The sequence below is a fragment of the Lampetra planeri genome, chromosome 72 (assembly GCF_965212315.1).
Source record: "Lampetra planeri chromosome 72, kcLamPlan1.2.h2, whole genome shotgun sequence".
NCBI classification, from domain to species: Eukaryota; Metazoa; Chordata; class Hyperoartia; order Petromyzontiformes; family Petromyzontidae; genus Lampetra; species Lampetra planeri.
The window spans coordinates 325,168-338,936 of NC_136177.1; the positions used below are offsets into that span (position 1 = coordinate 325,168).

The window sequence follows — 13,769 nt, forward strand, 5'->3', positions numbered from 1 at the left end:
GGCTGGTCTTGGGTCTTCAGTGGCGACTGGTCCCGATCGGCTGGGGAGCGGCCCTTTTATCCCCATTGCCCATCGAGGGATGGGGTTGCGTGGGATCGCAGATCCCCTGCAGCCCCCCGTTGGTGGCGCCAAGGGGCTCAGCTGTCTGGGAACCTGAGGCCCTGGCGCCGATGGCTTAGCTGCCTAGGATCCTGAGCCCCCAGCAGCCCCCCCCCCCTCTTGGACTGGCACAGTGGCCCCTCCCCTGGGGGTCCGAGGTACCTGCAGATGGGCCCTGTCCACCACTGCCGGTAAGTGTGGCCCATCTACGGCACTACACAGTGTCTATGGTGCAGTGCTGAGTCTATGGGGCAGTGTTGAGTCTATGGTGCAGTGTTGAGTCTATGGTGCAGTATTGAGTCTATGGGGCAGTGTTGAGTCTATGGTGCAGTGTTGAGTCTATGCTGCAGTGTTGAGTCTATGGTGCAGTGTTGAGTCTATGGTGCAGTGCTGCGCATTCGAAACGCGTCGCTCTGACAATTCATCTCGTGGGTCAGCAACGCTTGCACGCACATCCAGACAAGAAGGGAGCATTCGCCAACCCGCCATTCGGAGCAATGCGCATTTATTTGATCGGCGAGCAACAAAAAAACCATCACGCAAACTCCGGTCATGCTCGCAGGAGCAGAATTGGCAGCGGCTTTTGGGCGGCCATCGAACGAAGACGGCAGTCGACGCATCGCGTGGCGCTTTCAGATGCGCTGCTTCTGCGGCCGTCTGGAACGCTCTTCCTTCCAATGTTAGGAAGCCACTGGAGCTAAGCTACGCACTTTTGAATCATCTAGATTGACGAACTAATTTGTTTAGAACTGCTTGTTGTTGTGTTTAGGTTGTTGTCCCCCCCCCCTTACCTCTGCTTAGCGTGGTTGGCTACGCACGAAGCGAAAGAAGTTCAACATACATACAAAGCAACTAAACTAATTTAAAATTGTTTTCATCGCTTGGTGAGCACTGCATGAATAGTTTAGTGCTGCAGTAAATGCCGCATGCCGGTCCTGAACCACCAGTACTTACTTCTTTAATTCTCTACATTTAACAAACAATTTTGAATTTTTGTTACTTAACAAAATACTTCCCGTTTGGTGTGTTGGGTCGACGCAGGGTAGCAACATAACAACAAAGGTGGGTCCGTGGGTGTCCGTACTACGCTGAACGCCGAACCAAACCGCAGTGTATCCCCCCCCCAATGTAACGGCCTTCCAAGTTTTCGGATGATCGTGGATTTGCCGATCGCGGTTCAGATTTTCAATAAAACGTAGCACCCCCGCCGTGGTGGGCGAGGGTTCGCTGTACCGCTTCCCTTTCACCCGCACTCGGTTCAAGCAGAAAATACCCCCACCGCCGCACCTCCGGTTCGCTACATACGGTGGTGTGCGAAAGAAGTTCAACGTACACACACACAAGCGTACGTAACAATTCAACCGCAATGCAGTTGCCGGTTCCTACTTCCTTGCTGATCTAAAAGTTCCTGACTCTTTGCCATTCGTGCTGCGCATTGTCCGTGGTGCGTTCTGGGTTGGGCTACCGTGTGCCCGCCCGCTCCACACCACCGCGATTTCGTTTTGGCGCGCCATGTTGGAAAAAAAAATTGGAAAGCATCTACCGCTGTTAAGTGAGGGAGCAGACCTGCGTGGTGGAATTCGGCCTCTTGAAAGTGGAACTGGGGTTCCATTTAACACGTAGCAGCAGGAGGCTTTCGCGATCAATGTTATCCATGATCGAGGTTTTTGGGTTTAGATCGCGTAAATGTGTCGTTAAACCCACCAGGGGGGGGGGGGTTAACCCCTTTACCTAATTGGCTGTGGCGGGTGGTGGCGGGTTTAATGACACATTTATATTTACACGCTCCAACCCAAAAACCTATATGATGGGATTCCATTGATGCGAGCAGGTTTCCCAGATGACTCAAAGGTATACTTGATAAATAAACACCGTAGTGGGATGAATAGGTGGTAAGAATGTGCATGGGAACACGATTAAATCTGCAGCTTCCCAATGTCAGCAACGGGCGATAGCAGCCAAGCCTCCAGTGGCCGTCAAGCCAAGGAGTTTAAAGCGACGCCTCTGAACCTTAAACGGCACGCGCTCGGCTTCAAGACTCGTAGTGATTAAGACACTTGATGTGAAAGTTCAGGTTCGAAAGGTCCGCAAAGTTCCTCCCGCACACAAAGCACTTGTACGGCTTCTGCACGTTGTGCGTCTTCGTGTGCTTGTCGCGGGCCGACGGGCTCACGAAGCCCTTCTCGCAGATCGGGCACTGGTGCGGCTTCTCGCCCGTGTGGGTCATCATGTGGATCTTCAGCGCCGAAAGGTGTACGAACTCCTTCTCGCACAGGGCGCACCTGTGTGACTTCCTGTCCGAGTGGGTCATCAGGTGACTCTTGAGGGTCGAAAAATGCGTGAAGGTCTTCGCGCACAGGTCGCACTTGTGCGGCTTCTCGCCCGTGTGGGTCTTCATGTGGACGTTGAGCGTGGATATCTGCTTGAAGTCCTTCCCGCACACGGAGCACTTGTGCGGCTTCTCTCCCGTGTGGCTCATCATATGATTCTTAAGTGACTTCGACTCGATGAAGCCCTTGCCGCACGCGGGGCACCGGTGGGGCTTCTCACCCGTGTGGATCTTAGTGTGGCTCCTGAGGTTGGAGAGGTGCGCGAATGTCTTCCCGCACGTCGCGCACTCGTGCGGCTTCTCGCCCGTGTGGATCAGAAGATGGCTCTTGAGGGTCGACGAGTCCGTGAAGGTCTTCCCGCACACCGAGCACATGTACGGCTTCTCGTCCGTGTGCTTCATCATGTGCCTCTTGAGGGCAAACGACTGGATGAATCCCTTTTCGCACAGCGAGCACCGATACGGCTTCTCCCCCGTGTGGATCATCGCGTGGCTCTTGAGGGCCGACGACTTTCGGAAACCCTTCCCGCACACGGAGCACTCAAGGGGCCGCTCTCCGGTGTGCGTCATCGTGTGGCTCTTGAGGCGCGACAGGCAGGAGAATCCCTTGCCGCACAGGGTGCACCGGTGGGACTTCTTCTCATCGTGGGCCTTCTGGTCGATCGTCGAACACTTCCGACTCCGGCTGTCCTCCAGGACCACCTCAATCTCGGCCACGTCCGACGAAATCACCCCGTCTCTCCGTGAGCTCCGTGGCCCTCTCCGAAGCCTCCCTTTGGAACTGCTGGCCTCAAAGGCTTCCTCCTCATCGTGGTCGTCATCATCCCCCTCGTCGGAATGAAGGTCTCGCTCATCGGATTGAAGATCCTCATCCTCACTGCTAAGGTCCTCTCCTTCGGAGTCTTCTTCTTTCAAACGAATGTCGGATTCTTCTTGACCTAGGAGGCGAAACGTTAAGAGTTGAGCCTCAGTGCGAAGTCATACACGGGACAACGTCAGCTCGTGATGCATATGCAGCAAAGCGGGAATGCTAAAAAATGGACAAGCAAGCTAATGTTCAGATGATTTTTTAATTAGTAGTATTTAGAGTATTACAACCGACAAAGGATTTAAAATCATGAAGTAGATGGGGGACAGTCGAGTCTCATCACCATAATCTTACCAGGAGACAAAGCCACTTACTATCATCAGTGTCTTCACTCTTAACTTTCACCCGTGGCCACGTCTCATTCCTCGGCTTTTCTTGACCCGCTTTCCCGTCACGTGGCTCCACCGGCAAAGAGGCTGCCATCTCATCTGCCCAAAGTGAGAGCACAGCAGAACTACTGGACATCTGTGAACACTACTGGATACTAATCTTGATTTGAAGCTTTCGTGACTGCAGGAATCCATACTCTATAGTTCTTTCGGTAAAATCACGTAGGTAGAAAAATAATAGATCACGACGTTTCGATCGCAACACAAGCAATCCTCATCAGGTGGGACAACCACAGCAAGAAAAAACTGCTGAAGTAGGCGAGAGATCTGCCGTAGCACAAGGATATCTGTGACACTGCTGAACATCCGTGAACACTATTGGACATCCGTGAACACGACTGGACATCCGTGAACACTACTGGACATCCATGAACACTACTGGACATCCGTGAACACTACTGGACACCACTTTTACTCCCCCTCTAAGGCCGGAAGACTTCTTCACAATTGATGGCTAATCGACTGATGGAAGCTGCTGGCTGTTGTTGTAATCAGCAACGAAACGTCACCAGCTACTCGAATGCGTAAATGTTGCCGCGGGTTTAACTCTCCAAACAGGTAACAACACACCTGGTTTAGTGCTGAACTCAATAACTAATCGGCCACGTGTTGTTTCGGTGACACAACCCCCCCCCCCCTCACTGATTGGCCATGTCGGGTGGTGGTGGTGATGTTGGCAGTGGTGGCGGGTTTAAGGACATAACGGTAGGTTTTTACCCTTTTAACTGGTACAAAACTGACACCTTTATTCAAGGCATTTGTACCAGTTAAAAGGGTAAAAACCTACCATTATATTTTGCCACTGGTAAAAGAGATCTCATAGTGTTAAGGACATAACGTTTATATCCACGCGATCTAACCTAAACAACAAAACGCCCAAACCATTATTATGGATATTGGTCGCAAAAGCCCACAACTACCACTACGACTACTACTACGCGTTAAACTCACTCAATGCTAATGCCGCCTGCTCGCCCCGCAACTTTGCAGCCTGAAGGGAAAAGTGCGGGGAAGAAATCGCTCACCGGCGGCGGCATGAACATCCCCGCGCTGAGCATTTCCTCCAAGGGACGGCGTCTCACGGCCAGGGTCCCCTCCAACGTCTCGCCCGACGGGCGACTGCCCCTCCTCGGACGACGGAGCCTCGGACATGCCCTCGTCACTGACCGTGATGCAGAACGTGAAGAACCAGTGGCATCTACATCTGCAGAACACGAAGAAGCAGTGGCATATACATCTGCAGAACGTGAAGAACCAGTGGGATCTACATCTGCAGAACGTGAAGAAGCAGTGGGATCTACATCTGCAGAACGTGAAGAACCAGTGGGATCTACATCTGCAGAACGTGAAGAACCAATGGTAAATACATCTACAGAACGTGAAGAACCAGTGGCATCTACATCTGTAGAACGTGAAGAACCAGTGGCATCTACATCTGCAGAACATGAAGAACCAGTGGTATCTACATCTACAGAACATGAAGAACTAGTGGCATCTACATCTACAGAACACGAAGAACCAGTGGCATCTACAGAACATGAAGAACCAGTGGCATCTACATCTGTAGAACGTGAAGAACCAGTGGCATCTACATATGCAGGACATGAAGAACCAGTGGTATCTACATCTACAGAACATGAAGAACCAGTGGCATCTACATCTACAGAACATGAAGAACCAGTGGCATCTACAGAACATGAAGAACCAGTGGCATCTACATCTGTAGAGCGTGAAGAACCAGTGGCATCTACATCTGCAGGACATGAAGAACCAGTGATATCTACATCTACAGAACATGAAGAACCAGTGGCATCTACATCTACAGAACCTGAAGAACCAGTAGTATCTACATCTGCAGAATGTGAAGAACCAGTGGCATCTACGTCTGCAGAATGTGAAGAACCAGTGGCATCTACATTTGCAGAACATGAAGAACCAGTGACATCTACACCTGCAGAACACGAATAAGCAGTGGCATCTACATCTACAAAACGTGAAGAACCAGTGGCATCTACATCTACAGAACATTAAGAACCAGTGGCATCTACATCTACAGAACATGGAGAACCAGTGGCATCTATATATATAAAACGTGAAGAACCAGTGGCATCTACATCTACAGAACGTGAAGAACCAGTGGCATCTACATCTACAGAACGTGAAGAACCAGTGGCATCTACATCTACAGAACGTGAAGAACCAGTGGCATCTACATCTACAGAACATGAAGAACCAGTGGCATCTACATCTGCAGAACATTTCCCAACTTTTAGAGCCATTTCCCGTGTTTAGTGCACGCGCAGTACAACCCGTTTGTACTTACGACCAGACAGACCACAGACAACACAACTCGTTTGTAAGTCGAGGCAGTTCCTACAAGGTCATTGCACACACAGAGAGAGAGAGAGTCATTTGGCTGCAGGAATAGGAGGGAGGCATGGGAGCAGATGAATAGGAGATGCAGGAATAGAAGGGACAGGATTATGAATAGCAGGGGGGACAGGAAGAATAGGAGCAACAGGAATAGGTGGGAGAAGAGGATGAAGAGGAATAGGAGGAGCAGGAGGCTAACGATGAGAAGCAGGAATAGGAGGAAGAGGAGAACGCGGCTCGCACCCGAGGAGGAGGTGGAGGAGGCTCCTCGTTCTGCCCCCACACCGAGCGGTTGTGGTGGGGGGGGCGGTGGTGGTGGGGGGATGAGTGTGGGGGGTGAGTGTGGGGTGGGTGAGTGTGGGAGGGATGACTGTGGGGGGGTGAGTGTGGGCGGTGAGTGTGGGGGGGGTGAGTGTGGGTGGGTGAGTGAGTGTGGGGGGGGGGTGAGTGTGGGAGGGGTGAGTGTGGGGGGGTGAGTGTGGGGGGGGGGTGTGGGCGGTGAGTGTGTGGGGGGGGTGAGTGGGGGGTGAGTGTGTGGGGGGGAGCAGCAGCAGAGAGGCGAGATACCGCAGGAGACGCTTCACTTGCTGAGCGGCAGTGGCCGTGGTGGTGCAGCTCTCACCGCTCCAAGCCGGTTGGAGGAAGAGGGGGCGGAGTCACGGGTGGGGAGGGGCGGTACCACAAAATTGAGGGCGGGGCTAGAGATAAATGGCCTCCTTATCTAAGGATGTGAGTGGTCGAGGGCCTTGGAGTGGGCGGTGCCACTTATAGAAGGGGCGGGGCATCTGATAGGAGGGGCGTGGTTACAGAAATGGGGGAGGGGGTTCAGGAGGTGAGGGGTCTGAGCCGGCCATGACGAAGGGTCGTTGCCCGAAACGTCTCCCGCTCCCCCCCCCACGTCAAAGTGGAGTCGTGGTGGTGGTGGTGGCGGCGTTTGGAGTGCTCCGTCTTGGCTGTGCATTCACTTGCCAGTTGTAGACCCCCACCCACCCACTCAGCAACGCTCCGCGTTCGACGTTTCGCGCTCCGCCTCTCTCCCGCGGTGTGATCCGGGAGATGTTCACTGCCTCACGTGATGTACAGGAGGTCGTGTGTAAGGTGTGTGTGTAGGTGTGTGTAGGTGTGTGTGTGTGTAGGTGTGTAGTCCGGCAAAACAACCTCCTACCTCCTCGCGGTGCCGGACGGGCAACACTGTCGTGGGCAGTGCTGTGGGGGGAGGGCCAATGCCCATTGGCCTCTCCCCTCATGGCGTCTGTGACCACCACAGTGGCTAAACGGGGGCTCTGGACGGGTGCGAGGGGCTGGTAACCCCTCCACCTTCAATTAACCACCACTAAACTACGATTTAAACATAAACCTGTAATTAATAAGCTTGTGCCGGAGGCCCCGGGGGGTCAGGCTTTTATGACGTCTCCTGGCCAAACCCCATTTGGCGGAGCCAGGAGATTGAATTTTAACCCTCGGGGCTCCTCCAGTAACAACGAAAAACCATTGCGGATGGCCACGTGGAATGTTCGAACGCTCACTGCGGAGGAGAGGCTGCCACTCCTCTGTCGGGAGCTGGACCGGTACCGCCTGGATCTCTGTGGCATTCAGGAGGTCCGGTGGACCGGTTCTGGCTCCTGCCACCATGAGGGGTGGACAGTCCTCTACTCGGGGCAGGAGACTGCCAAACAACAGGGTGTGGCTCTTCTTCTGAACAAAAGAATGAAGGGGGCGTGGGAGCGTGGCGGTGAGGTGTGGGAAGCTGTAAGCCCCAGGATACTTTGGGCTCGCCTTCCCATCAACCAGAGGCGAGGAGTGGTGGTCGTGGTTACTTACGCCCCCACCGAAGACGAACATCCGTGGAGGGATGCAGGCAAAGCCGATGAGTCAGACGCTTTCTATGACCTACTGTCACAGGTGCTGGCTAAAGTGGCCACTCGGGACAGAGTCATCTTGTTGGGTGACTTCAATGCCCGAGTTGGTCATGATGCTGGCACCTGGTCTGGAGTGATTGGAAGGCATGGGCCAGATCAGCTCAATAACAACGGTAGGAGGCTGCTAGATTTCTGTGCAGCCCATGGGCTTGTAATTACCAACACGCTCTTCCGGCATCGGCGCATCCACACAACATCATGGATGCATGCCGGGTCCAAGCAAGAACATCTGCTGGACTACGTAGTGACGGACCAGCGGATGCGAGCCCATGTCCTTGACACCAGGACCTACCGTGGAGCTGATCTGCCCTCTGACCATCGACTAGTCATCTGTAAGATGCGCCTGCCATTCTTCCACTCCGGTGGTGGGTGTACACCCAGGATCCCATTCCAACCAAAAGTGGCCTGGTCTAAGTTAGCTGATGAAAGTTGCAAGCGAGAATTTCATCATCGCTTGCAGCTGGGGTTGGCATCGTCCCCCACTCCACCTGATGTCGAGGGTAAATGGGCGAGGTTTAAGACTGTGACTCATGCAGCTGCAATGGCTGCTTTGGGTACGCGGTCCAGACCTCCCCGGGAACCCTGGCTGACGGAGGAGGTGTTCAGGTTAATTGAGAAAAAGCGACAGGCCCACTCTCATCGCCTACAGCATCCCACGTCAGAGAATGAGGAGGTTTACCGCAGCCTTCGCTCGGAGGTTCGGAGAGCCGTAAGGCGCTGTAAGGATGGGTGGTGGTCGCGGGTTGCTGAGGAGATGGAGTCTGCCTCAGTGGCCCGCGATCACAAATCACTATTTAACTCCATCAAAAAAGTAACCTGCAGCGCCACACCTATTACCATCATTAGAGGAAAAAACGGTGATCCAATCTCCGACCCCCAGGAACAGGTTTGCAGATTTGCTGAGCATTTCTGTGAGGTCCTGGGGGAGGGAAAATCTCTCAGCCAGGAAAACATCATGGCACAAAGTGGGGATAACCCTGCTGAGGCTGCGGTGCCTCAAATATTGGAAGAGGTCACCCCCTGTGAGTGGCTGGCTGAGGTACCGGCTGTTGAGGAAGTACTGAGGGCGATCCGGAGTCTGAGACCAGGGAAGGCACCGGGCAGAGATGATCTCCCAGGCGAAATGCTGAGGGAGGGTGGCGTTTGTGCACAGACTGCCCTATATGACATCATAACAACAGTCTGGACCACTGGACGGGTTCCGCAGGACTGGAAGGATGCCCTGGTGGTCCCCCTCTTTAAGAAGGGGGACCGCACAGACTGTAACAACTACAGGGGCATCTCACTCCTCAGTGTGCCGGGTAAGGTCCTGGCAAGGATTATTCAACATCGCCTTGCTAGGCATGCTGAGGAGAGGCTTGCGGAGCCCCAATGTGGTTTCAGGAAAGGGCGGTCCTGCACAGATGCCATATTTTCTGTCCGTCTGCTACAGCAGAGGTGTAGGGAATTCCAAAAAGACCTACATCTCTGCTTTATTGACCTGGTCAAGGCCTATGATACCATCAGTAGGACTGGGCTCTGGGTTGTTCTTCGTGCTTTCGGAGTCCCTGACCCTCTGCTCACGATCATTAAGGACCTTCATGATGGTGAGCGGGCCCGGGTAAAACTACGTGGCCGGGAGTCGGAGCCTTTCCCTGTACACCTTGGGGTGCGACAGGGATGTCCTCTGGCTCCCACATTATTTAACATCTATTTCGACTGCGTAGTTCGTGAAGCCTTCAATAGCTGTACCGGGGGAATTACCATTTGGTACAGATATAATGGGAGGCTGATCGACGCCCGGGTGCGATCAAGGGATGGCTCCCTATTGGTCAACCACGTTATGTATGCCGATGATTTGGTAATAGCTGCTCATTCAGAAGAGGAGTTGGAGACGCTGCTGCTGAGGCTGGAGTGTGCCACTAAGAGGTGGGGCCTTACCATCAGCCCCACCAAAACTAAGCACCTGCCTGGGTATTTTGTACCATCGGGCACTCCGCCCCCACAACTCCCAATCGGTGATGGGGCAGTTGTGGAGAGAGTAGAGAGTTTCCCATACCTGGGCAGTGTGCTCATGACCAGCTCCAGTTTATCAGCAGAGGTCTCACTCCGAATCAGTCGAGCGGCAATATCTTTTCATCGGTTGCGTAACGCTGTGTGGAAGCTACCTGGTCTGTCGCTCCGCACGAAGCTTCAGGTCTTCTCGGCCACGGTCATTCCCTCCCTTCTCTACGCTTGCGAAACGTGGACCCCCCTAGTGGAGCATCTTCGCCGGTTGGAAACATTTAGGCTGGCCTGCCTACGATCCATCCTGGGTTTGACCAGGCTGGATTGTGTGAGGAGCTCACAAGTCCTTGAAAGATCTGGGCAAAGTCCCATCAGTGAGCTCCTCCGGCAGGCAAGGCTGCGTTGGCTGGGTCATGTAGCCCGCATGCCCAGCCACCGCATGCCTAAACAGCTTTTGTTCGGCCGGATCGAGGGGGCTAAACGGGCGCGGCACGGGCTAGAGAAGAGATGGAGTGATGTGGTACAGGAGGACGTGGAGCTGAGTGGACTTGCCGATGACTGGTACCAGCGGTGTCAAGATCGGCCTCAGTGGAGGAGGCTCGTGAAGGACGCTACTGGGCAGTTGGAGGCAGTCGCCCTCCAACAACAACGGAGGGCGGAGGAGCGACGCTCACAACAACGAGCGGAGCGCCGGGTGGCTAAAGCACAGCAAGTTGGCACAGTAGGGGGCACAGGTGGTGCATCAGCCAGTCATCTCGGTCATCTCGGTCAGTCGACCCGTGGCACCTGGGTCTGCCCCGTGACCTCCTGCCAGCGGGCGTTTGACACTTCACGTGGCCTCAAGGTGCACATGGCCTGGCACAAGCGTCGTGGTGACGTCACCGCCACTTAGTGGCGAATGGCGGTTGTTGTTGAGACCAGGAAAGGCACCGGGCAGAGATGATCTCCCAAGCGAAATGCTGAGGGAGGGTGGCGTTTGTGCACAGACTGCCCTATATGACATCATAACAACAGTCCGGACCACTGGACGGGTTCCGCAGGATTGTAAGGATGCCCTGGTGGTCCCCCTCTTTACGAAGGGGGACCGCACAGATTGTAACAACTACAGGGGCATCTCGTCATTGTGCCGGGAAAGGTCCTGGCAAGGATTATTCAACATCGCCTTGCTAGGCACGCTGAGGAGAGGCTTGTGGAGCCCCAATGCGGTTTCAGGAAAGGGCGGTCCTGCACAGATGCCATATTTTCTGTCCGTCTGCTACAGCAGAGGTGTAGGGAATTCCAACACGGCCTACATCTCTGCTTTATTGACCTGGTCAATGCCTATAATACCATCAGTAGGCCTGGGCTCTGGGTTGTTGTTTGTGCTTTCGGAGTCCCTGACCCTCTGCTCACGATCATTAAGGACCTTCATGATGGTGAGCGGGCCCAGGTAAAACTACGTGGCCGGGAATCCGAGCCATTCCCTGTACACCTTGGGGTGCGACAAGGATGTCCTCTGGCTCCCACATTATTTAACATCTATTTTGACCACGTAGTTAGTGAAGCCTTCAATAGCTGTACCGAGGGAATTTCCATTTGTTACAGATATAATGGGAGGCTGATCGATGCCCGGGTGCGATCAAGGGATGGCTCTCTATTGGTCAACCACGTTATGTATGCCGATGATTTGGTAATAGCTGGTCATTCAGAGGAGGAGTTGGAGACGCTGCTGCTGAGACTGGAGCGTACCACTAAGAGGTGGGGCCTTACCATCAGCCCCACCAAAACTAAGCACCTGCCTGGGTATTTTGTACCATCGGACACTCCACCCCCACAACTCCCAATCGGTGATGGGGCAGTAGTGGAGAGTTTCCCATACCTGGGCAGTGTGCTCATGACCGGCTCCGGTTTAACAGCAGAGGTCTCACTCCGAATCAGTCGAGCGGCAATATCTTTCCATCGGTTGCGTAACGCTGTGTGGAAGCTACCTGGTCTGTCGCTCCCCACGAAGCTTCAGGTCTTCTCGGCCACAGTCATTCCCTCCCTTCTCTACGCTTGCGAAACGTGGACCCCCCTAATGGAGCATCTTCGCCGGTTAGAAATATTTAGGCTGGCCTGCCTACGATCCATCCTGGGTTTAACCAGGCTGGATTGTGTGAGGAGCTCACAAATCCATAAACAATCTGGAGCTGAGTGGACTTGCTGATGACTGATACCAGCAGTGTCAAGATCCGCCTCTGTGGAGGAGACTCGTGAAGGACGCTACTGTGCAGTTGGAGGCAGTCGCCGTCCAACAACAACGGAGGGCAGAGGAGCGACGCTCACAACGATCTGTGTTTTAGCCGGGCAGCTAAACACAGCAAGTTGGCACAGTAGAGGGCACATGTGGTGCATCGGCCACTCATTTCAGTCAGTAGACCCATGGCACCTGCTGGGTCTGCCCCGTGACCTCCTGCCAGCAGGCGTTCGACACTTCACGTGGCCTCAATGTACTCGTTCACTGGCACAAGCGCCATGGTGACATCACCGCCACTTAGTGGGTGAGTGGGTGGGTGGGCGAGTGGGTGAGTGTGAGCAGGTGAGTGGGTGGGTGAGTGTAACGAATTGGCATGATCTGTTTACGTGACAAACCTGACTAATTGTCTGTGTCGGGTGGTGGCAGGTTTAACGACGCAGCATTTATATTTCCGCGATCTAAGAGCCATCCAAATCGCTTTAAACTATTGTCATTGTAGTGAGTATTTAATGTGACGCTGCACTCTGATGTTGTTGTAGAAAACATTTATTAAAAATTCTATTTAATTAAAACGTGTTGTTTATATTTATTTAAAGTTGCGCATTTTGATGTGACGTCACATTTCTCAAACCCCCCCCCCCCAATCGTCACACATCACAAATGTCTGACTCCCCCCCCCCCCTCCTAGGTGCGTGACGTCATTTATGGACGGCCCCTAACCCTAAAAAACCTGTATTGTCGATATTGGTCGTAAAAGCCTCCGACGTGTTAAAATGTCGCCTCACGAGTCTTTCTCGAAACACTTTCATGCACTTGGACAATGTGGTGGACCGTAGGTTGGTGCAACGTCTCAGATAACCGTGCCTATTCCATTCAGAAGATACTTCACGAGAAATCCCGATGAGCTATGAAGCTCTTTAATCACATGTCCAGTAGTGGCGCCCCCGAACAACCACAGCCTGCGGCGGCCCACCCAGCTCCATCGGCCCACCCGGCCCCATCGGCTCACCCAGCCCCCTCGGCTCCATCGGCTCCCTCCGTCGGCTCCCCCGGCACCCGCACAAACGGCCCCACCAGCCCCGGGAGCGCGAGCCTCAGGCGGCCATCAGTGGAGAGCACGGAGCTCCCTCAGGGCAGCAGTGGACGGAGCACGGCTCTCCCTCGGGGCAGCAGTGGAGAGAGCGCGGCTCTCCCTCAGGGCAGCAGTGGAGAGAGCGCGGCTCTCCCTTAAGCCAGCAGTGGAGAGCACGTTAAATTATATACTATTATACTATATTATACACTACACTATACACTACATTATACACTACTATTCTACATTCTACACTACTATACTATATAATACACTACTGCACTATATTATACACTACTGCACTATATTATACACTACATTACATTATACGACACTACGTTATACACTACTACACTACATTGTACACCACTACACTATACACTACTAGACTACATTATATAGTACTATACTACAATATACACTACTATACTACATTTTATACTGTTACACTACTGTACAGGGACTGCCCCGACTTACAAACGAGTTGGGTTTGCAGGAGGCTCTGTCTGTTTGCAAGTC

The 13,769-nt window shown here is 53.4% G+C and overlaps 1 protein-coding gene across 4 annotated transcripts; it reads right to left on the reverse strand.

Moving 5' to 3' along the window:
• Positions 1 to 587: 587 nt before the first annotated feature.
• On the reverse strand, positions 588 to 6,716 carry LOC144737653 (uncharacterized). 4 transcript variants are annotated; one of them, XM_078620439.1, is made up of 4 exons: positions 6,626 to 6,716; positions 4,711 to 4,889; positions 3,611 to 3,724; positions 588 to 3,366 (listed from the first exon to the last, which is right to left on the reverse strand). In XM_078620439.1, the coding sequence occupies exons 2-4, from the start codon at positions 4,835 to 4,837 to the stop codon at positions 2,132 to 2,134; spliced, it is 1,476 nt and encodes a 491-aa protein (XP_078476565.1). In that variant the 5' UTR covers positions 4,838 to 4,889; positions 6,626 to 6,716; the 3' UTR covers positions 588 to 2,131. The 4 variants fall into 4 exon arrangements, with proteins under 4 accessions (XP_078476565.1, XP_078476564.1, XP_078476566.1 ...); XM_078620438.1 differs by lacking the exon at positions 6,626 to 6,716 and adding an exon at positions 6,302 to 6,492; XM_078620440.1 differs by lacking the exon at positions 6,626 to 6,716 and adding an exon at positions 6,009 to 6,295.
• Between the last annotated feature and the right edge of the window lie 7,053 nt (positions 6,717 to 13,769).